The sequence below is a fragment of the Patiria miniata genome, unplaced genomic scaffold (genome assembly GCF_015706575.1).
Source record: "Patiria miniata isolate m_02_andy unplaced genomic scaffold, ASM1570657v1 HiC_scaffold_3, whole genome shotgun sequence".
In the NCBI taxonomy this organism is placed as follows: Eukaryota; Metazoa; Echinodermata; class Asteroidea; order Valvatida; family Asterinidae; genus Patiria; species Patiria miniata.
The window spans coordinates 21,478,241-21,500,739 of NW_024037069.1; the positions used below are offsets into that span (position 1 = coordinate 21,478,241).

Genomic DNA, 22,499 nt, shown 5'->3' on the forward strand with positions numbered 1-22,499 from the left:
GACACTAAAACTTATGCTAAAACGTCTGTGCGCAGAAAAACCAACCGATTGGGATAGATATATAGGCCCACTTCTCTTCGCGTATCGCGATACTCCCCAGGAAAGTACGGGATTCGCCCCGTTCGAGTTACTATACGGCCGAACCGTACGAGGACCCATGACAATACTGCGCGAACTCTGGACAGCAGAAGAAAACAATGAAGAAATCAGAACCACGTATCAATACGTCTTAGATCTGCGAGAGCGTCTTGAGGATACATGTAAGATCGCGCAAGAGTCACTACGTCAATCGTTAGATCGTAACAAACGGTACTATGATCGCAAAGCAAAGCCCCGCACATTCAAACCAAATGACTTAGTTCTACTCCTCCTGCCAACCGATCGAAATAAACTACTCCTTCAATGGAAGGGTCCGTTCAAAGTCGTAGCTAAAGTAGGCATCGCTGACTATCGCATAGAACTCTTCGGGAAAGCAAAAGTCTTTCATGCGAATCTTTTGAAGAAATACATTGTCCGACCCGAAATCACGTCCGTAGTAACCGCAGAGCCAGACACGACTGCACAACACATCTTCGAGTGTGCCACTGTATCAGTAATAGAATGCGAGCAAGATATCGAACATGACGAACAAGCAGACGACGCGAAATTCGATAATGTAGATACAATCGTCTTACCATCACTACAGCAATTAGAGACCATAGAAGACGTTGAACTAGGAACAGATTTGTTAGCGGAACAGATCTCCGAAGTAAAGTCCGTACTCGGTAGTTATCGCGACGTCCTCACTGATCTGCCCGGTAAAACGGATCTTGGCTATCATGATATTAAAGTTACCTCCGAATGTCCGATTCGTAGCAAGCCGTATCCTATCCCTTATGCACTCGTTCAGACTGTAAATGACGAAGTTGAATCAATGCTCCGCATTGACGTGATAGAGAAATCCGAATCGCCATATGCATCGCCTATTGTGCTAGTCAAAAAACCAGACGGCACTAACCGATTTTGTATTGACTTTAGAAAGTTAAATAAAGTGACTGTATTTGACGCCGAGCCGATTCCGAACCAAGAGCAAATATTTTCCACCGTAGCTAAGGATCACTACTTCTCGAAAATTGACCTCACTAAAGGGTATTGGCAAGTTCCCATGAAACCAGGAGCAAAAGCAAAGACCGCGTTCCTTGCACCCAGTGGCTTATATCAATTTAAGAGAATGCCGTTCGGTCTAGTAAATGCTCCGGCGACCTTTAGTCGTATAATGCGATCCCTTACACACGGTATAGAACACATCGAGAACTACATTGACGACATATTAATACATACCCAAAGTTGGGAAACGCATGTCCAAACCATAGCAGCACTGTTCAAGAAACTGCGCAAAGCTGGCCTAACCGCGCGACCCAGCAAATGTTCAATCGGCATGAACAGCATAGAGTTCCTAGGGCACAAAATCGGAAAGGGTATGATGGCACCTCAGCAAAGAAAGATCGAAAAAATCCAAAACGTGTCGAGACCGATCACAAAGAAGCAAATGCGATCCTTTCTTGGCCTATCTGGGTATTATCGTAAGTTTATCCCAAACTATGCAACCATTGCAGCACCTCTCACGGATACAACCAAGAGTAAGGAACCGAATAATATAGTGTGGGGTAAAAGTCAACAGCTCGCGTTTGAAAAACTGAAACGTTGCCTAGCGACAGAACCCATTCTAATGCTACCTGATCTTGACAAGCAATTTGTAGTGCGTACAGATGCATCGGACCTCGGGGTAGGCGCCATCTTATTGCAAGAACATGAGGGAACTCTATTCCCTATCGCATACGCCAGCAGGAAATTACTGAACCGCGAGAGAGCGTACTCTTCCATAGAAAAGGAATGCCTAGCGTTGGTTTGGGGTATCCAAAAGTATCAACCATACTTGTATGGCACTGCATTTATCGTCGAAACAGACCATCAGCCGCTTGCCTACATCAACAAAGCTAAAGTAGCAAATGCACGCATAATGCGCTGGGCGCTCTCGCTACAGCCATATAGAATGCGTATCGTAGCTATTAAGGGTACTGACAACGTGGGAGCCGACTTTCTCAGTCGACACCAGGTAAACTGTTGATCGTGTGAAGAAGGAAAACATATGTGATGTTTTTCTTAAATAGGGGCGTCGTGTCACGATCAATCCTGCTACGCGCCTCTACGCATGTACATATGTAGATAACTTGTAGCCAATCAGCACTCTCCCAAGTCCCGCGCACGAAAGGGTGTTGAACAATACTATAATTTATACGGTGCTGACCCGCATTCGCGAAATGCAGTGCTCGTGTTATGTAATGTTGCGTAAAACCGGCCATGGTTATTGTCGTGTTCGTCCATCCTTTGTTATTGTCCTGGTTAGGTACTTGTCTGTATGTGTCCGTGTGATGGAGTAATCAGTTAGTGTTGTTTGAGCTGTGATAGAGTGAGCTTGACAGTGTGAGAGTGAACCGACCGACAGCTTAAGACCTAGGGGTACGGCCTGGTATGAGACAGGCCCGTGGTCGATTCCTAAAAATTTCAGTTAGGATCGAACCCTTCGTCCAGTTTGGCAAAATTCAGTGCCAAAATCCATCATTTACCCAGTCGTCAGGTCAGAATTGTCGGTGTACTGTAGCAACATTCAACCTATGGGCGCAGACTCTCGCTCAAGTTTATGCAACCAACAATAACCATGGCCGACCCCTTTGACCAGACTATTGCTTGACCCGCTTTGCATGATCTGAGGGATTTCCACTGACAGAGGACCATTGAGCCTAGCAGTAGCAGTGAGCACCAGATCAACCGTCGGGTCGCTGAACGGCGAGTTACAAGTAACTCAAAGGAGTTCCATTGAACCCCTTCGTAAATAAGAACTGTTTGGGGAAATAATATACAAAATTGTAATTCAAATCGAAAAGAAGTAGAAGAAGACATATTGGTCAGTGATTTTAATTGGTAATTATTGTATTGTGTTTATCAAGAAATTAACGGAAGCAAATCATTGTACAAAAGCAATTGGATACTATTTAAAGAATTGTCAAAACCCAAGATAGGGTGAAGAAGTACTGTAAGACCTTATTCTCGACATCAAGATCGTTTGTAAATAAATTGTAAATAAGTTTCTGGTAAACTGAAGTTCCAAAGTTTTGATTATTTTGGTGTGAGATATAGTCCGGGGTCACCAAATACTATTAGTTAGATTTGAGGGTGACAGGTGGGTTGGTGGTGTTCCCGATGGGTGCCTATATGCATCTGATTTGTGGGAAGAAAGAAAATACAGAAAGAAAATAAAGTGCGTGACATCGTGTAGCTGAATGAGTGAATGAGAACGTGTCCTGGACACTGATTTCGTGTGCAATTCAAAACATGACTCAGCAACATTTTAATTGAAATCGAGATCCCAGAATATTGTTTTCTCGGAATATACAACATTCACACAAAATAAAAACTTAATCAGGTTAGTTTTTATGCACGTTCTTTAGATTTTTGACACTTTTATTGGGTCAAACAAACAAAATGCACAAATGCTACCTCATTTCCAATAATGTTCTGATGTTATTGTCTCAGACTACAACATCAGCAATTAACAGTGTGATTCACTGTAAAGGTCATCACCATGTTGAAGCAACTGTCGCAGTAGTTCTTGATATGAGTGGTATCCACCAAAGCTTCCTCTGACTTGCACTCACTGCACTCAAAGACAGCCAGGTTGCCACACACTATACACTGCCTGGGATCTGTCAGAAAGATAGACACATATGTAAAACAGTAAAATGTTATGAGTTCACTTATTAAATGACCTACAGGGTGAGTAAAAAAAGCGAAACCCAAACCCCATAAGATACATTTCGTATTTATAAAAATATGGAGCATCAAACATTATAACTGGAAAGCCATTTCATAAGCTACTTGTAAATGAAAAAAATACTGAAATCGCTCAATCCGTTCAAAGGATATCTTCATTTAAATGCAATGACCCTAAAACCTGTTTCTTCCAAAAAAAATGCAGTTTATTGTGTATTCTGATTGTTTGGAACTTGGAACAACAAAGAAAATGGCACAGAATACTTGTTTCAACAACCGTCAACAACTGTAGTGCACAATATCTTTATTATACAACCCTGGTTATGCAAACAATATGATTTATAAAATCCACTTTTTTAAAAAGACAGGCCTTCAAAAGGACTTTGTTGAAATACTTTTAACTTTTAAACTGAGGTTTTATCGCTGGTGATGTTTGAAGACAATTAAGCCGACGATCGCATTTTTGGACAAAAGAGGTTTTAGGGTCATTGTGTTTAAATGGTGATATTCTTTAAACGGATTGAGCAATTTCAGTAATTCTGTTCATCTAAAGGTAGCTTATAAAATTGGCTTTATCCAGTCATTATTATGTTTGGTGCTACATATTTTTATAAATATGAAATACAATTTTGGGGGTTTGGAATCTGCTTTTTTTGAGTCACCCTGCAGCATCAATGTTGAAAATCCAGGCATTCAAGTCAATCATTAGTCAAAAAAAAGGGAGATCCATGCCTTGAAACCCTATATCTTTTATTAGAGTGATCCACAGATTGCATGTGTCGCCTTTTTAAGCAGTTGATCCCTGTATAAAGTTTTTTTTTTCTTAAAAAAAAGCCAAATTTTGTGCACATCACTGATCCATGCAAGTGACATGAAAATCCATCAAATTCTGTAGACAACAAAACATTTGAAGCATATTTAAACAATGACCTCTAATGACCTGATCTTTGACCTCAGAAATCCGAAGAAGAATTGTGTCTTCCCACCCAAGGGGCACTGCATCTAAGTTTCATCAAAATCCACAGAAGTATGTACAATGTTGTAGACTTTCCCTAAAACTGTGAATTACATCATTATTAACCTCAGTTGACCTTTTTAACCTTTGACTTGAAATATATTCCACATTATCTTTGCTACTCAATTACACTTGTGTCCAAGTTTATGGAATTCAGGCGAATTTTTCAGAAATGAGAGCAATTCCAAAACATTAACATACATACAGGGCTCATATGGTCATAGTCGGACGACATCATGGGAAGGACTTGGGGTAGGAGCATTTCATTTATCCCTTTTTCTAAAGATTCCACTTGTGGGGTACCGTTTTTCTAAAGATGTCACTTGTGGGTTACCGTTCCTTTGTACGAGTACCCCACAAGTGGTCCTGGTCAGTACGGACATATGGTCATACAGAATTTACCGAAGGACTATGATGTGTCTCCCAAAATTTTGTTTTAGGTGACACATAAACACAAGTACATGTAGGCCTACAGAACTTTAATAACTGTTCAGGTATTTGCCAGTACCAGGATTTCAACTCTCTCTTAATTCAACATCCCCCTGGAGGAGTTTAATTACCTCTTGAATGGCCACAACCAACAGAAAATAATTATTATCACTTTACTGAATGACATGGTTTGCATAAATCCTGTTTGAGTGGTCTAAATGCAGATATTTTTTTCCAGAAATATAATATCCAGTGCCATATTTGTTCATGTCCAAGGTAATGACATTTTTTTTATCATTGAAATTGGTGCATAAGCAATGGGAATCCTGAATTCTATGTGCAGTACACATGGTGTAATCGTCCCAACAGGACGGACTGGCCACCTGCTGTTTTGCAAATTGCATGACTTTTAACCAGATAATGTTACAGTGGGCTGTGTAAAACATAAACAATATGTTGGTATAAAAACGACCCTGGGTATATTAAAAGGAAATTCACCTCATGGTAGGTACGAGGAATAAACAGTAACAAAGGAATGCCCGTTGTCACATTGCATTTGAGTAGCTTTAATAGATTTTTAGGATGACTTGTGATTTAAGATGGAGTTTTGATGACTTGCATTAACTTGTGATCAACCTCAATTATCATAGCTGTGTCTCGTGAAGAAAGACAGAAACAATGGGAAGTCTTACTGTTGAAAAATCTGGTTTAAATCAAATTCTGCTTCCCAATTTTTTTTTTTTCAAAAATGAAATACTTTATTGTTGTCTATAAACATGGCCATCCCCCTGTGTTTGCAGAAGTTGAGCCTTTATACTTACATTCTTCAATGATATTTGTGACATCAAGCTGAAGCGATGGCAAAATGCGGTTGTACATTTTGTAGTCTTTGTCGCATCTTGGCATCTGCACAATCAAGCATGACGGTGTCTGAAAAGAATAGGAAAATCATTCAGAAAGAAGTAGCACACGCCCCTAAATACCCCCTCAGCCAAAGCTGGATCTGCCTCTGACTTTTTATGTTCCACCAGCATTTACAAAGGAAAGAGGCAGCCAATGACTTGATTGACTTACCTCCACTAGTTTGAGGTCATGTTCCTGAAATGACTGCAGTAATAGCTGCTCTACCGTCGGGAGTGTGAAAGACTCGTCTTTGTCTAGGAATATCTGATAAATGTTGGACTCATCCACTTCTTTGTTAGCACCGTGCCTTAGGGAGAAATTTGTTTAAGCAATATCAATCAGGTTTATTTTACTAGGAAGTTGGTCACAGTCACCTATAGTCACAGTCACATCGTCCCAGTCACCTAAATTGTCACAGTCACCTTATTGGAAAAAAATCAAGAATGATTTTTGTTTTATTGAACTACAGGAGACAGTATACATTTGATGCCCAAACAACACTTATCACAACTCATGGTCAGTGTTGGTCAATGGCCCCCACATGGGAGGTCCCCCACATCCTGTTTCCAACCACTACTTTCCCTCATGAGTCATGGAAACAGATAAACTTTTCATGGCAGCCATTTCCATGAAATAAGTGAGTATTGATTTAATGTGGCATGACATGGGTTTATATTGTGAAGGCAAGTGAGATCAGCTTCATTCTGATTCAAGCCGCAGCAGCACTGACTTCAACAATTTTTTTATTGTCAACTACCCACAATCTAGTTGGGATATACTTTTTGGAGGATTCTCTTTTATTTCTTAGATGTAGTTACAATATAGACTCCAGTGTATGTGGTTTGGCCTTGTAGCATTTCTTAATTAGATTTGGTCCAGCCTAGTATCCTTAAAATAAATGGTTCTTCATTAATGCACCCAAAACAGCTTGACTGTTTGTCTCCTTATTTTATATGTGGTTCATTAAAACAGTATATAACCTGGCCAAAGTCTAATCTTCACACAGTCACCTCATCACAGTTACAGTGTCACAGTCACCTCATCACAGTAACAATGTCACAGTCACCTCGTTACAGTATCCTCATCACAGTATAACTTTGTCACGTACTGTCACCTTGTCAGTCACTTTGTCACAGGCACTTCATCATAGACACCTCATTGACGTCACTTTGTCAATCACCTCATCAGTCACCTTGTCACAGTCACCTCATCACAGTCACCTCATCAAAGTGTGCACCTTTTCACAATCACCTAGTCACTGTCACCCCATAGACACCTTGTCATAGTCACCTCATCACAGTCACCTTGCGCAGTCCCTTGTCATCACGTCACAGTCACCTTGTCACAGTCAGGTCATCACAGTCACCTTGTCACAGTTACCTCATAGCAATCACCTTGTCACAGTCACCTCAGTCGCCATGTCAAAGTCACCTTTGTATAATCACCTTCACCTTGTCATAGTCATGTTGTCATGGTCAACTGGTCACAGTGATGCAATTCACTCCCAATTAATGCAACTCACCTGATCTTTAGGAGTGTTCGAGACTTGAAGACCTCTGACAGCAAGGTATGTAGGAACTCCTCTGGATCTTTCTTTTCACTCATTAGACTCTTGGTTGTGCCTAACTGATCCAGGTGCTCCCTCAGCTGAAGAATACGATCAGCTCGAACAAAACCATTCCTGTTATCAAAATCAAGCACAAAGTGTTCAACATTACAACCAGGGCAGTAAATAAATTCTTATTATGTCAACTTTAGCATTGTTCGACCAAAACCATACACACTTTTTCTCTGGACCTTGAAGGAAACAGAATCCTTCAGCCCAATTTCTAAAGAGCTCTTTAGTAGACCAAAATTCAGTTCATCAGTTCATTTCATCAGACGTCCTACTCAGACGGCCATCTCATCCTTCCTGATACAAAATCAGACTCACTTCCTCAAGGGGTTGGCAATGCTCTCTCTGAGAGTCTTCTGGACTTTCTCATACTCCTGCAGATCGCCCTGGCCCTGCGTGTGTCGCAGGAGCGGATCAAAGACGCCGTTGTAGGCAAACATACTGAAGAGTGTGCAGTCCAGGTAGCAGGAGTTCTGATCCCCCTGGATGCCCTTCCACATGCCCACAAACTCCGGTCTGAGGCGAAGTGGGGGGTCGATGAAACCTTCCACTAATGGTGATGCGAAACCCCCAAAATCTTTAGGACAAAATCAGGAATAATAATAATAATGCATTTTTATATAGTACATGTATCTATAAGTATTGGTGCTCAAAGCCTCATCAATGGGTTCATAAAACATCCCAAGCCTAGCCCATCTCAGCTCCCTTAGGAGAAATACAAATACTTTGTAGAACCAATTTTAACTATTTTGTTCAGCTGTCTTTTCTTCTTTGTTGTTGCAATCAACTTTTGCAAGATGCTTCTTTTCTTCAAATATTTCAGGATCAAGTATTTCAGGCATGTGTTTATCTACAAAGGAATAATATAAGTAGAGCAAAGATTAAGATTGTAAGAAAGGAAGGTTAAGATTGCGGGAAAAGAAGGTTGAGCTTGCGAGAAAGGAAGGTCAAGATTACGAGAAGGGACGGTTAAGATTGCGGGAAAGCATGGTTAAGATTGCGGGAAAGGAAGGGTAAGATTGCGGAGAAGGACAGTTAAGATTGCGGAGAAGGACAGTTAAGATTGCGGGAAAGGATGGTTAAGATTGGGGGAAAGGACGGTTAAGATTACGGGAAAGGACAGTTAAGATGGAGGGAAAAGACGGTTAAGATTGCGGGAAAGGATGGTTAAGATTGCAGGAAAGGATGGTTAAGATTACGGGAAAGGACGGTTAAGATGGCGGGAAAGGACGGTTAAGATTGTGGGAAAGGATGGTTAAGATTACGGGGAAGGAACAGATGCAAATCAGTGTCGTATCTGGGCTCTGAAACAGACCTTGGGTGTAGCATATGTCTCATCAGATAATATTTTTTGTCATTTTTAGTTGTTAATGTGACCGTCAGAAATCATGCAATGGAGACAAGCATACTCTGACTGGTGTGTGTTCTTTAATATGGTGTCTGCATGTAAAAACCCTGAAAAGATATAAAATACAATTCTTTGTAAATACATTGCTTCGTGAGAAAGAACAAAGAATTCACAAATAAGAAAATGCATAATAATATAAAGAAAGAAAGTTAAACTCTAACTAGGAAGAATATGCTGTTAACTGTCAACAGAAAGTTAAGTTATGTTGGTCCAAAGAATGAACAAGGCAAGTGATTGCTTTAGACTTAAACTCTTAAAAGTATACAACACAACCTCAGCTAAACTGCATAAAATGGTTTTGTACTGAGTCAAAGAATATTAGTAAGTGAGTGAAATCTTAATCAAAACAAACTAAGAATAATAAACTCTAAATGTTTTGTATCAAACCTAAGAAATAAGAGGAGTAAATACTAAAAAAGTAAATCATAAAACTAAAGCGTCTATCCAAGGCTAAACAGTCTGGTACTTGAATAAAGAAAAACAAAAGCTTGCTAGTACATGTACTTTTCCAGAACAGAGCGAATACATAATTAGCTTTACTCTGACAAAACATAGGAAAACCTGTACACTCTTATCAGGGGCAGTTTATAAACAGTGGTCCATCTAGTGCCAGGCAATGTTGCAGTGATCACATATCAATTGCTTGAGCAGACCCAACATAACCACAGTACACTGGAGGCACTATCGATAAAACAATGCTGTGTAGCAATAGGGACTATCGATATGTTCACTTCCTAACCACTAGCATTACACTCAGCATAAGGCCTAAGGGGATTTCTACTCTGGCCAGAGAGGCAAGCAACATTCCACAGTGGTGATGTTTAACAGGTGGCAATCCACTGCAAAGCATGGGAAAGTTTGGCCACTAAACTAAGTCAAACAAAAAGGGAACTAAAGATACTTATTTCTCAGCAAAACTATCAATCAGAAAATAACAAATAATAATAAATGATAGGAAAAGCAATTCTATACATTTCTAAGAGAACTAGTAGTAGATAATGTATGACTAAAACAACTTCTAACCTCTGAAGAAAGCATCAGTGAGAAAGTAGATACATGTAACTTGATAATAATTAAACCATTAAACATGACTTCTGGAATTCTTAAAGAACACAAAATAAAATAGACACTTACCCTAGCCTAGCTTCTTGCAATCCTCAATGGGAGGAATACATAAAACTCTGATCTTGAGTCAATTATGGAAACAATAGCTGAGCGGTCCACAGAGCTGTTCACTGTCCAGGCTCTATGGTGGGAATGAGGTAATCAGAACTAGTGGACAAGTGGGGGGTCCTAAGGAATGTTGGCTTGGCTGGGGGCTCTAGAGGAATACATAATAAAATCAAGCGAGGGCGCTAGGCAAGAGGACGTATGAAATGGCATGTCACATACTCCCCTGCTTTAAAGTTGGCGTCCCGACAACTCAAAAGAAAATAATAAGTAAATACGCTATAACTAATCTTATACAGTAAAATAATAACTAAAGTATACATGTGGTAATGGAAATATCACATCAGACAGTGCTCTTTGTAACTCCAGCCAGCATCTGTGCCAGTAGCAGTTGGGCCTTCGACATCTCTGCCAGTACTTGAGGGTCAATCAATGGGGCTGCTGGTGGCATCTGGACGGGTATTTCGGACTGAACAGCTGCCTTCGGCTCACGGTGGGGATTAGAATGTTGTCCGGCTGTGGAACGGGTAGAACGTCTTGGCAGAACAGGTTCAGGCTCTTCCATAACTGGTTCAGCTGGTAACGTGACTGTTGCTTCTACCAACGGACTCACTGTGGCACAAGATGATTGAACTGGTAGGCACTCATCTGAAGCATCTACTTTGGGATCTGCTGGTGTGACTGGGTGCTCCCCTGCTTTTTCCGGACCAGTAGCTTCCACCATGGGCTCTGTTGTCTCTTCTCGACTCTCCGTGTAAATAAGTACATCGTCATCATCAGACTCTTCAGATGACGTTGGGGTGTCGATGACAGGACGCAATGGCCTATCACGCTGTGGGGCTACATCTTGTGCAGCATCTTGCACAACATCCTGCACAGCCCAAGCCTGTGCCTCGAGCAGATCTCTCCTATTCAACGTCTTTTCCCCATCTCCATCAAGTGCAGCAACCATATAGACATGCCCAGTTGGGTTAGGCCTACCCACCACCTTGTAAGGAATGGATCCCCACACATCACTAATCTTGTGGCGTCCCCTCATGTCACGGTTTCGGAGGAAGACCGTTGCTCCCATCGGTAGGTCGGTGTCGTCGGCATTCTGGTCATGCCTTGCCTTTCTCCTTGCTGCCTCTTTCTCCATCTTCTCCAAGGCCATGTCATATGCCATCCGCATTTTCTTGCGATGCTCTGAGACCCAATTGTCATGGTCGTCGGCTTCAGTGCTATCATTCTGCACACCAAGGAGATGGTCTATCGGCAGTCGAGGCTCTCGACCGAAGAAGAGGTAATGCGGTGAGAAACCTGTTGATGAGTGCGGTGTGGTGTTATAGGCATACAGGAGTTCAGGCAGGAACTCTGGCCATCGTCGTTTGTGTGCAGGGGGAAGGGTCCTCAACCGGTCATGGAGAGTACGGTTGAATCTCTCACATTGGCCGTTGCCCTCTGGGTGATACGGTGTTGTCCGTGACTTAGAAATTCCGTACATTTCACAGAGTTCTTGGATAACTCTGCCCTCGAAGCTCCGTCCTTGGTCACTTTGCAGTCGCCGTGGCACACCATAGCGAACAAACCATTCTCGAACAAGGACACGGGCAACCGTCTTCGCTTTCTGATCCCTGCAAGGTACTGCTTGCGTGAACTTGGTAAACACATCTGTCAGCACCAGAACATTCTCGATGTTGTTTGTGCCTGGTTCGAGGACTGTAAAGTCCATAGCTAAGACTTCCAGCGGCTTCTTCGCAATGAGCGACCCCATAGTAGGGTGAAGTTTCCTACCAGCTTTCGCCAAAGTGCATCTTTGACAATGCCTGCAGTGGGTCTCAATGTCCGTGGACATTCCAGGCCAGTAGCACCGAGACTGGGCGAGCTTTGTTGTCCTCTCTACACCTTGGTGTCCAGCCTCGTCATGAAGAGCTTGAAGCACCTTTTGTCTGAGGGCACTAGGAAGGAGAAGCTGGCGTACCGTTGAACCATTCTCGACCTTCTGCTTATACAGTACGTTGTTCTGTTCTGTAAGACGGTCCCACAGACGAAGCAGTTTACGAGTAGTACGTGTCTCTTTCATCAATTGACGGAGGGAGGGCTTCTGCTTCCGCTCCCAGTAGTGCCATAGTCGACTGATGTCATTATCTGCCCTCTGCATTGCTGCCATGTCCTCACTAGGGATAGATGGGATTGTGGACATTGCTGTGAGCGGGGCTACATCTGCGCTGCTGCGGACTTCATTCAAACCAACTTCAGTGATGGTGTTCTGTATGGCTGCTTTTAAGTCATTAGGAACATTTGTTGTGCAGGGTTTGAGGTGAGGTGCTGTGTCGGCAGTAGTCTCCTCAAACCGTGCAGTCAGTGGCTCTTTGCTGTGTGTAACCTTTCTGCTCAGGGCATCTGCATTTTGGTTACTGCGTCCAGACCTGTACTTGATTGTGAATCTGAACTGTGCTAGTTCAGCAGCCCATCGTGTTTCGGTAGCGCCCAACTTGGAATTAGACTGAAGATAGCTGAGGGGATTGTTGTCGGTATAAACAACAAAATCGGCTCCCAGCAGAAGGTCACGGAACTTCACCGTGATGGCCCATCTCAATGCCAGTAGCTCCAGCTTCATGTTACTGTAGTTGTCCATGTTTTTCTCACTTCCTCTGAGGCCTCTACTTGCGTATCCAAGGACTACACGACCCTTCTCCTGTTCTTGTGAAAGAACTGCGCCAAGACCGTGGTGGCTGGCATCCACTTCCAAAATGAATGGACGTACAAAGTTCGGGTAACCCAATAGTGGAGAACTTGTCAGGAGTTCTTTAAGCTGTTTGAAGGACGTCTCGCATGTCTCACCCCAAGGGTCAGATATTAACACAGCTGTAGATGCTTTCCTCTTGCCTTTCTTCTTCACGGTGCCACCTAGCAAGGCATGGAGTGGAGCCGCCACCATAGCAAACCCTGGGACAAAGCGACGATAATAGCTTGCCAGGCCAAGAAAACTTCGGAGCTCTCCTTCTGTTGACGGCCGCTTCCATTCGGTGACAGCTCTGACTTTCTCTGGGTCTGGTGAAATGCCATCTGCTGAGATTTCATGTCCCAGGTACCGAAGCTTTGCTGCAAACCAATGGCACTTCTCTGGCTTTACCTTCAAGCCAAACTGTTGAAGTCTGTGAAGGACCATCTGTAGCCGTCCTAAGGTCTCCTCGAAGGTTTGGCCAAACACTAGGATATCATCAAGGTAAACTATGAGGGACTGGAAGTTCTTATCACCGAAGGCCTTGTCCATAACGCGCATGAAGGTGGCGGGAGCATTGCATAGGCCAAATGGCATACGTGTGAACTCGTATAAACCACCTGTGCCAACACGAAACGCTGTCTTTTCGATGTCTCTCTCTTCGACTGGAATTTGGTAAAAGCCATGAGCGAGGTCCAGACTACAGAAGTACTTGGCTCCGTTAAGTGCATCAAGCGCTTCATCGATTCTTGGAAGCGGGTACGCATCCTTATGTGTCTTTGCATTGAGCGCTCTGTAGTCAACACACATCCTCAGCTTACCATCATGTTTCCGGACAAGGACCACAGGCGAGGCATATGGACTTGAGGACTCTCGTATGATGCCCCGATTCAGGGATGCTTCGATGTGGTCTCTCACTTCAGGCCATAGGTGGGGAGGGATGCGTCTGTGTGGGACCTTGACTGGTATGTCATCAGTGGTGATGATCCGGTGCTCAATTTTACCGCAGTACCCAATATCATCATCATCCTCACTGAAGACCTCGCTATATCTGTTGATTAACTCTCTCAAATCTTGCCGTTGCTTGTCATCGATGTCATCACCCACATTAATCCTTGCCATCAGCTGGGATGAAATGTCATTGTTTGCTGATTCATGCTGCACATGGACTTCAGATTGGGATGCAAGGATGTGGGAGGTGCCATACTCGGGGTTAGCTTTAGAGATTACGGCAACTGGGGTTCTAGGTTGTAAGTAGACATCATCTTCATTGAAATTGGCTACTTGTACAGGAATTGTGCCACTCTTATCAACACTGACAAGAGCTGGGGCGACCATCAAACCCTGCGGAAGATGCTTGGTGTGAACATCTAACTGTTCTACCATAGCTTGATAAGTATTGCCAGATGTAGGCTTAACTGAACATGTGACAACGAGCAGAGAGTTGGCAGGCACTAAAATGGGCTTCTGCCCGCTAATACGAACATTTCCTGGGACGTCTGGCTGCAGTGCTGCACTCCTCACCTCCTCATACAGGGCAAGGACGTGAGCCCACTCTGCTCCTCCGGAACTGCTACTCAAGCTTTGGAGGAACCCTGGTCCAATGACCTTCTGAAGAATTTGCCTCATGTCCCTGAAGATGTTCGATCCAATTACTCCAGGTACTTGTTGTTTACGCTCAGCCATTGGTTTGCTCACCGGATCCTTTACGATCAAGAAACCTGCTTGGACAAAGGTCTGACCCAATGCTCGAAGGGGCAGCTCAACATATCCTACGTAGGGGATTTCGGCACCCTGGGCACCTGAGATGTGGAGCAGGGAATGTATGTCGATTAAGTCTTCCTGGGAGAAGTTCTCTTTGAAGAAAGACTCAGTCAATGTCGAAACCTGTGCTCCTGTGTCAAGTAGACATGTCACCTCTGTGCCTCCAATTCTCACACGTGCCACTGGACAGTTCCCTACTGCCCTCTCAATAATTGAGCCACTCTCTCTTGATGAAATCTGATGGCCTGTCGTTTGGCTCATAATGGCAGGCCTTGCTAGTTTAATGGCTGTCTGGGGGTCGGCATCTGGGGGTTTGGCTGCTGGGGTCCAAGTTGCTGATTGGCGGACTGCTCGGTGACAAATTGCTGTGCAGGGGGTTTGTACACGCTCTGCTGATTGGCAAACTGCTCAGAAACAAATTGCTGTGCACGGGGGTTGTACATGCTCTGCTGATTGGCAGACTGCTCAGGAACAAACTGTTGCCTGGCTGAAGAAGAGCCACCCACCGGGGACTGTGGTGGATAGGGGCATTGGCGCCTAAGGTGCCCTGTTGAACGGCAGTTGAAGCACCTTCGGGGGCCTTGGTTTCTCCAGCTCTTTGGAGTCTCACTGAATGCCTTAATGAGGGCATCTATCTGTTGTTGCTGTTTCTGCAGTTGTTCGCTCTGCTTCCTGAGGAGGGACTGCAGACCTCCAGCGTCATCCGCTGCCTTGACCTCTTGCACCGTCGCTTCCTTGTGGCGATTGCCTTGTCTGCAACCCAGCCACTCAATGGCGCGGTCTCTGACATCAAAGAACGACAGGGTAGGTGCCTCAATATTAAGCCGACGCAGTTCTCGCTGTAGACCTTCATCACGAACTGCCTCTGCCAGCCGTCCCTTCAGGGTCCTTCCCTTCGTTGCCTCGATTGAAGGGTCAAGCTTTGACATTCTGGTGAAAAGCTTGACTAGCTCCAGGGAGCATGTCAGGAGGTCCTCGTTGGATGCCTGTTTGTACGAGAAAAACCTCTGCTGAAGTTGGGGAAGGGTATCACCATCGCCAAAAACCTTAAGCAGGATTTGGAAGATTTCCTCTGGGTGGGTGACTGCATCACCCCTTCCAAGAATCTCCTGGCGTGCCTTTCCAGCAAGATGATCGAGGATGAAAGCTCCACTCTCGTCCTCTTTCAGCTGTCTTGCTGCTAACTGACACCTCACGTCGCTCACCCACTCTTCAATGGTAGGGTCACTGGACTTCTCTGGAATTCCTCTGAAGCGTTCCAACCTTCGTCCCGACGCAACATAAATCTGCTTTTGTTGCGTTGGAGCTGCTACCCAACCAGAGGAGCTGCTACTTGCAACGTTAGATTTCTCTTCTTGCTGCTTTTGTAGCGCCTTCTTTACGGCCTCGAGCTCTGCTTGCAGCTTCTCCAGAGCGTCGGTCCCCTCCATTGTAGGTCAGTGGTAGGACTAGGCGAGAAAAAAAACCTCCTCCTAGGCTAGGGGCTGCAGTTGTCAACACACATATCCTGTCTACGACGCCAAATGTGACCGTCAGAAATCATGCAATGGAGACAAGCATACTCTGACTGGTGTGTGTTCTTTAATATGGTGTCTGCATGTAAAAACCCTGAAAAGATATAAAATACAATTCTTTGTAAATACATTGCTTCGTGAGAAAGAACAAAGAATTCACAAATAAGAAAATGCATAATAATATAAAGAAAGAAAGTTAAACTCTAACTAGGAAGAATATGCTGTTAACTGTCAACAGAAAGTTAAGTTATGTTGGTCCAAAGAATGAACAAGGCAAGTGATTGCTTTAGACTTAAACTCTTAAAAGTATACAACACAACCTCAGCTAAACTGCATAAAATGGTTTTGTACTGAGTCAAAGAATATTAGTAAGTGAGTGAAATCTTAATCAAAACAAACTAAGAATAATAAACTCTAAATGTTTTGTATCAAACCTAAGAAATAAGAGGAGTAAATACTAAAAAAGTAAATCATAAAACTAAAGCGTCTATCCAAGGCTAAACAGTCTGGTACTTGAATAAAGAAAAACAAAAGCTTGCTAGTACATGTACTTTTCCAGAACAGAGCGAATACATAATTAGCTTTACTCTGACAAAACATAGGAAAACCTGTACACTCTTATCAGGGGCAGTTTATAAACAGTGGTCCATCTAGTGCCAGGCAATGTTGCAGTGATCACATATCAATTGCTTGAGCAGACCCAACATAACCACAGTACACTGGAGGCACTATCGATAAAACAATGCTGTGTAGCAATAGGGACTATCGATATGTTCACTTCCTAACCACTAGCATTACACTCAGCATAAGGCCTAAGGGGATTTCTACTCTGGCCAGAGAGGCAAGCAACATTCCACAGTGGTGATGTTTAACAGGTGGCAATCCACTGCAAAGCATGGGAAAGTTTGGCCACTAAACTAAGTCAAACAAAAAGGGAACTAAAGATACTTATTTCTCAGCAAAACTATCAATCAGAAAATAACAAATAATAATAAATGATAGGAAAAGCAATTCTATACATTTCTAAGAGAACTAGTAGTAGATAATGTATGACTAAAACAACTTCTAACCTCTGAAGAAAGCATCAGTGAGAAAGTAGATACATGTAACTTGATAATAATTAAACCATTAAACATGACTTCTGGAATTCTTAAAGAACACAAAATAAAATAGACACTTACCCTAGCCTAGCTTCTTGCAATCCTCAATGGGAGGAATACATAAAACTCTGATCTTGAGTCAATTATGGAAACAATAGCTGAGCGGTCCACAGAGCTGTTCACTGTCCAGGCTCTATGGTGGGAATGAGGTAATCAGAACTAGTGGACAAGTGGGGGGTCCTAAGGAATGTTGGCTTGGCTGGGGGCTCTAGAGGAATACATAATAAAATCAAGCGAGGGCGCTAGGCAAGAGGACGTATGAAATGGCATGTCACATTAACAATGATGCCTATCTTAGCATGGTGCTACAAAACCATAGCCCTCTAACTTCATCTCCATGCATATGGTCTGTCCATTTGCGTGAGACCACTTTTGTTATTAGGCTGAAGACCATATACATGTACATTAAGGCAGAGTTAGCAGGAAAATACCCACCTTGGCTAGTCTGGCGCTTCGTCGAACTTAAAGTCTGCGCCTGAGACAGGACGCGAGAATCGGGTCGGCATTTGGATAAGTAGACAAATATGGCCTTGTTAGGCTCACACTGGAAGTAGTGCTGCTTGTTGAAAGTGCCATCTGTCGCTCCATGGTCAATCGAAGACTCCTTTTTTTCATTTAGAAAACATAAACAACAGTACAATAAGAAACTTTGAACCAATTAGAAATCATATAAGTAAAACATGTTTACACTTCCAAATTCATCTGCACATTTTTATAACTTCCTTAGTGAATCCTCCACAATCGTCAGGCCAATGCTGATGGAACAGTTTTTTTCTTCATAAACTTTCAAGGGACATCAGGCATCATGAAAAGTATTAGTAGCTGAGCTCAAATACCTTCCTTTACCCTACAAAATCCTTGAAACCCTTGTTGGACTTTGAAAAATTTGGGCTGAAAATTTTAAGTAAGGGGTAAATTTCATGGAGCTCAGCACAGAAATGAGCTTGCTGAAGAAACCATTTGCTTAGCAGAAACTGGTTACCAGCCAAAATGCCACGCTTTGTATATTGCTTTTGACTGGTTCCCAGTAAATATTTTGTTACAACTTAAGATTTGGCAAGCAAATTTTTCCTGCTTAACAGCTCTGTCAAATGGGGTCCTGCAGCTGATTTCATGAAACTTTACGCAATGGCGCAACTCCGCTTGCGCCACAATTTATTGCGTATGTTGCGCAAAATTTCACTTATGAAACCATTCATGAAAGTCTCATAGTGCGTAAGTCAGCGACTTTTGCAATAAGCTATGGCATAACTTGCGCAATCATTTTAGGTGGCGTACCTTATGGTGTAGCGACTTAAGACTGAAAACTACCGATTTCACCAGCAAATCGTGATTGCCGTTGAGCCTGTTATAACATATCTAATCAAGGTTGATACAAGACACTCACAGCTTCTTGTTTGAAGTAAATGAATTCTACTTTACTAGTGACAGAATTGTTAGAGTTGCCATATGATTTTGAATAAAGTCGGACAACATAATTTTCACAATGGCGGGCTGAGGTCATGTTCTTCCACCTACCAGTTCAATGCCGGCAACAGGCTTGTTACTCTTGCTTCCTACCAGCACACCTATCCAGCGTATGACCCCAAACAGGGTCTTATCCGAGGGCTTCACCTCAACCATAGAGTTGACCTCGAGGTCAGGGTTACAGGGTTCGTCCTGGGGTTCGTCAGTCAGGGAGGGGAAGATGATGGTGGTGTACTCTGCTGGGTGTTGCTTCATTGGATTGACTTCCTCCTTGTCATCGGCAGCTGCCAAAGATTATCAGAGAGAAAAACAAATCAGGGATTTGCCGAAAGTTTCTTTTATCTGACGCCAATAACTGAAGATAAATTGTCTCGGTTTTTTTTATTGAAATATTCCAGTAATAAAATTCATCATGACGAAAAAAATCCTGAAATTGTTGAAGAGCTACGACAGCACATCTTTAATCTTGCAGTCATGCACAACATACATAACCTTGGTCTAGTGAAGAAGACTTGTATAAAAACTTACCATCTTTCCTCATGATTTCATCAATGACAGCCGGTTTGCATCCCAGTTGAGCTAGGACTTGAAGCAGTTCACTCATGCTTCGATTTCCTCCCTCCCCGCGGCGTTTCCAACTGTCCAGCACTTGGAAAACTCTCTGCTCATTTCGCCGGTAGGACTTTTTAATGTAAATTGCATCTTCTGTGGGGAAATCAATGACCCTACACAACTCCCTGAAGTTAACGTGCTGGGAGACTTTCACCAGGATTTCTCTGTCGAGGTTTCGTTCCAAACGATCTACAATACCAACAAAAAATGTGACGCAAGTTTAAAAACAGCACCTCCACTTGTTTCGTTTGAAGTTTGTTTTCATTTGTTAATTCTTAATCCTGCAATATGTGAAGTTTTCATATTTTCCTATTTCATCTTACCATTTTTGTCAAAACGCACATGAAAAAAATAATGTAAAAGTTCATACAAGTTGCTTGAAACGTTAAAATATGAATCAATACAACTTGAATAAATGTATTCATATCTACAGACAGAATTTCTTATGAAATATCAATTGGAAAAATTAAATAAATAACAAGTAGCTGATGTGATTGAGGTGATGGTTACAGCAAAAAAGAATAAATGGAGATGAACAGGACACCTGGCAAGAAAAGAGGATGAAAGATGGAGCTGACTCACAACAGAATGGCAAGCACTATATGGCAAACGGTAAGAGAGGGAGACGTCAGTCAAGATGTTGGTGTTGGTTGTGAAAATGAGGACAGCAGCCTGGAAGAGACATATGTATCAGAGATAACTATTTATACATTTATGCAATAAGTCCAGGATCAATTGAATTGCCCCCCCCCAAAATTTTCCCAAGTGCCCCTTTTGCGTCCATAAATGTGCCCCCTCGCCTCGAGCATAAAAGTGCCCCTTCGAGATAAAAAAAATGCCCTTAAAGTATCTTTCTATTCCTTAGAAGTAACCATTTTCCAATAATGGTATAGACAGTTTTGATATAAACGAGGAATATGATAACAAAGCCCCCAAAACCCATACAATACGCCCTGAAAAGGGGCACAGGGGCACATAATGCATAGTTAGCATATATTCATCAGTTTTGAAGAGCGTGCCCTATGTTGGAAGATGGTACCAGCCCCCCCCCCCCCCCCCCCCACACTATTTGATTTTACGGAGGCCAAGTGTCCGGTGAAAAACACGTGTTGACCTTTTAGGGGGTTATATACCCCCCCCCCCAAATTGCAGGACAAGAGGCTTTGCGGGCTGATGTATTTTTTTAAAAACTTTTTTTTTTTGCAACCAGCTTGTAGGGAAGATTTCCGAATATTTAAGACTTAATTCACCTGTATGGATACCAGTGTGTGTACATGATTGAACTGCCGATCATATTTGTTAAGTTTTTTTCTCTTTCTAAAAAAATACATCAGCTCGCAGAGTCTCTCGTCCTCCAATTTGATTCACATCCCAGCCTTGTTGATAGCAAATCCCACTTTCCGTCCCTTCATAAACTCTGATTCAAGGCGGTAATTACTTTCTTTGAATGATTTTGGAATTTTTCAACAAGATATTAACTTCAACGGATTATTCCCTGAATTTTGCTTGCACAAAACCGGTTCTTCCTTGCTATTTTTTTCATTTAGAAAACTTCTTTTTAAGAAAACACAAGTACAAGTCTGATCCACCCTTGGGGCCATGCAAGGCCTTGTATACATTTAAAAAAAATATAGGCCTGTTATTATTGGTACGGCTATAGCCGTACCTGCCGTACCGCTTCCTACGGCCTTGGCTTGCTTGCAATGACAGAGACCTTTGCCAAGCAGTGGGATGATTAAGGCTGATAATGATGATGTTGAGCAAATAATTTGATTAAGTTTTCTGACAAGAATTCTGACAAATGATATTAAATCATTAATAATTCATTATAAACACAAGCTAAAGAAAGTTTACCTTTGTCTTTGGCATATCCAGGGTGTTCTTCCGTCTTCGCACTAGGAGCAACCTTCTTAGACTGCTCCAGTCTACGTCTATCTTCTTCGAATGACTCGGCGATGTTGCCCAGGCCGCAGGCCCTCAGTGCCTCCATGAGAAAGCCAAACCGGTCCCTGGTGTAGTCATGGCGCTCCCTCCACTTTGTCAGCATGTTGGTGATGGTGACAGTTTCAGCATTCCTGTCACTCTTGAGTTCCTTGAGTTCCTCCTCGTTGAATCCCAGAAACTGAGCTACGGCCTCCCACTTGTCTCCTATCATTACGGCTAACTTGCCGAGCATTTCATCAGTGACTCCTGCCGCATCACATAAACAAACATACAAAGCCAATTTGTGGTTAATGTGGTTTACATGGTGAAGATGTTAAAAAAGACAAAACAGTAATTCCGACACAACTAAATCCTCCAAATTCCCTCATATTTGGACATTATAGGCCTAATTGTAAAATGCCAAGATAAAGCAGTCTTGGTTAGTTTATGGATAGAAGTTACCAATGTTTGAATTTATACAATCGGTGTTGCAGTCAAGTCCATCAGAAACTCTGGTGACAAGTCCAGGCATAAGTAAATCTAAAGTCAATTCACAGAGAAAAACCCTCGTGGCACAGGAGAGAACCAACGCACAACTCTGCTCACATGCGATCCGCGGCCAGGATTCGAACCGTGGTCACCTTGGTGAGAGGCGAACGCTTTACGCACAAGCCGCCCATGCCACCCAGCTATTCCACAAGCTCGAATGGAACACGGAATAATGTTGTGTATCTGTGTCTGGGCCGAGTGGTATGTCGGACGCAGACACATTACATTTTCCACATTCCACGAGTGTGAGTGGGACAACAAATTTATGCTCAAGCAAACTTGACGCACAGCAAAGACAGAACTTTTCAGCGGTTATGGTGTTACACTTGCGTGTTGCGAAGAATGGTGCGAACATCTTAAAATAGCACAATATGCAGTGTTCGGTGTGGACCGTAGCCGTGCTACATAGTTGTAAGCAACACGTCTTGTTGCCACGGATCGACCAGTCAGGATCAA

General features: G+C 42.9%; 2 protein-coding genes across 14 annotated transcripts in view; both read right to left on the bottom strand.

Moving 5' to 3' along the window:
- LOC119737423 overlaps positions 1 to 22,499 on the bottom strand; it is a 49,922-nt gene that overhangs the window by 6,377 nt on the left and 21,046 nt on the right. For 12 of the 13 annotated variants that reach the window (XM_038211776.1, XM_038211773.1, XM_038211769.1 and 9 more), the window contains 10 exons: positions 21,426 to 21,761; positions 19,488 to 19,760; positions 19,011 to 19,243; positions 17,928 to 18,096; positions 8,091 to 8,349; positions 7,680 to 7,838; positions 6,329 to 6,464; positions 6,076 to 6,184; positions 3,622 to 3,743; positions 3,225 to 3,258 (listed from right to left, as the gene is read on the bottom strand). In XM_038211776.1, the coding sequence (XP_038067704.1) occupies positions 3,225 to 3,258; positions 3,622 to 3,743; positions 6,076 to 6,184; positions 6,329 to 6,464; positions 7,680 to 7,838; positions 8,091 to 8,349; positions 17,928 to 18,096; positions 19,011 to 19,243; positions 19,488 to 19,760; positions 21,426 to 21,761 (1,830 nt within the window). The remainder of the gene's footprint in view (positions 1 to 3,224; positions 3,259 to 3,621; positions 3,744 to 6,075; positions 6,185 to 6,328; positions 6,465 to 7,679; positions 7,839 to 8,090; positions 8,350 to 17,927; positions 18,097 to 19,010; positions 19,244 to 19,487; positions 19,761 to 21,425; positions 21,762 to 22,499) is intronic. The other variant, XM_038211774.1, reaches the window with a different exon arrangement.
- On the bottom strand, positions 15,028 to 17,763 carry LOC119737425. The gene has a single exon (XM_038211777.1). It carries the CDS (start codon positions 16,246 to 16,248, stop codon positions 15,094 to 15,096), a length of 1,155 nt encoding a protein of 384 aa, XP_038067705.1. The 5' UTR covers positions 16,249 to 17,763; the 3' UTR covers positions 15,028 to 15,093.

Coding starts and splice junctions, on each gene's coding strand:
- LOC119737425 (XM_038211777.1), bottom strand. CDS start 16,248: ATGGAGGGGACCGACGCTCTGGAGAAGCTGCAAGCAGAGCTCGAGGCC.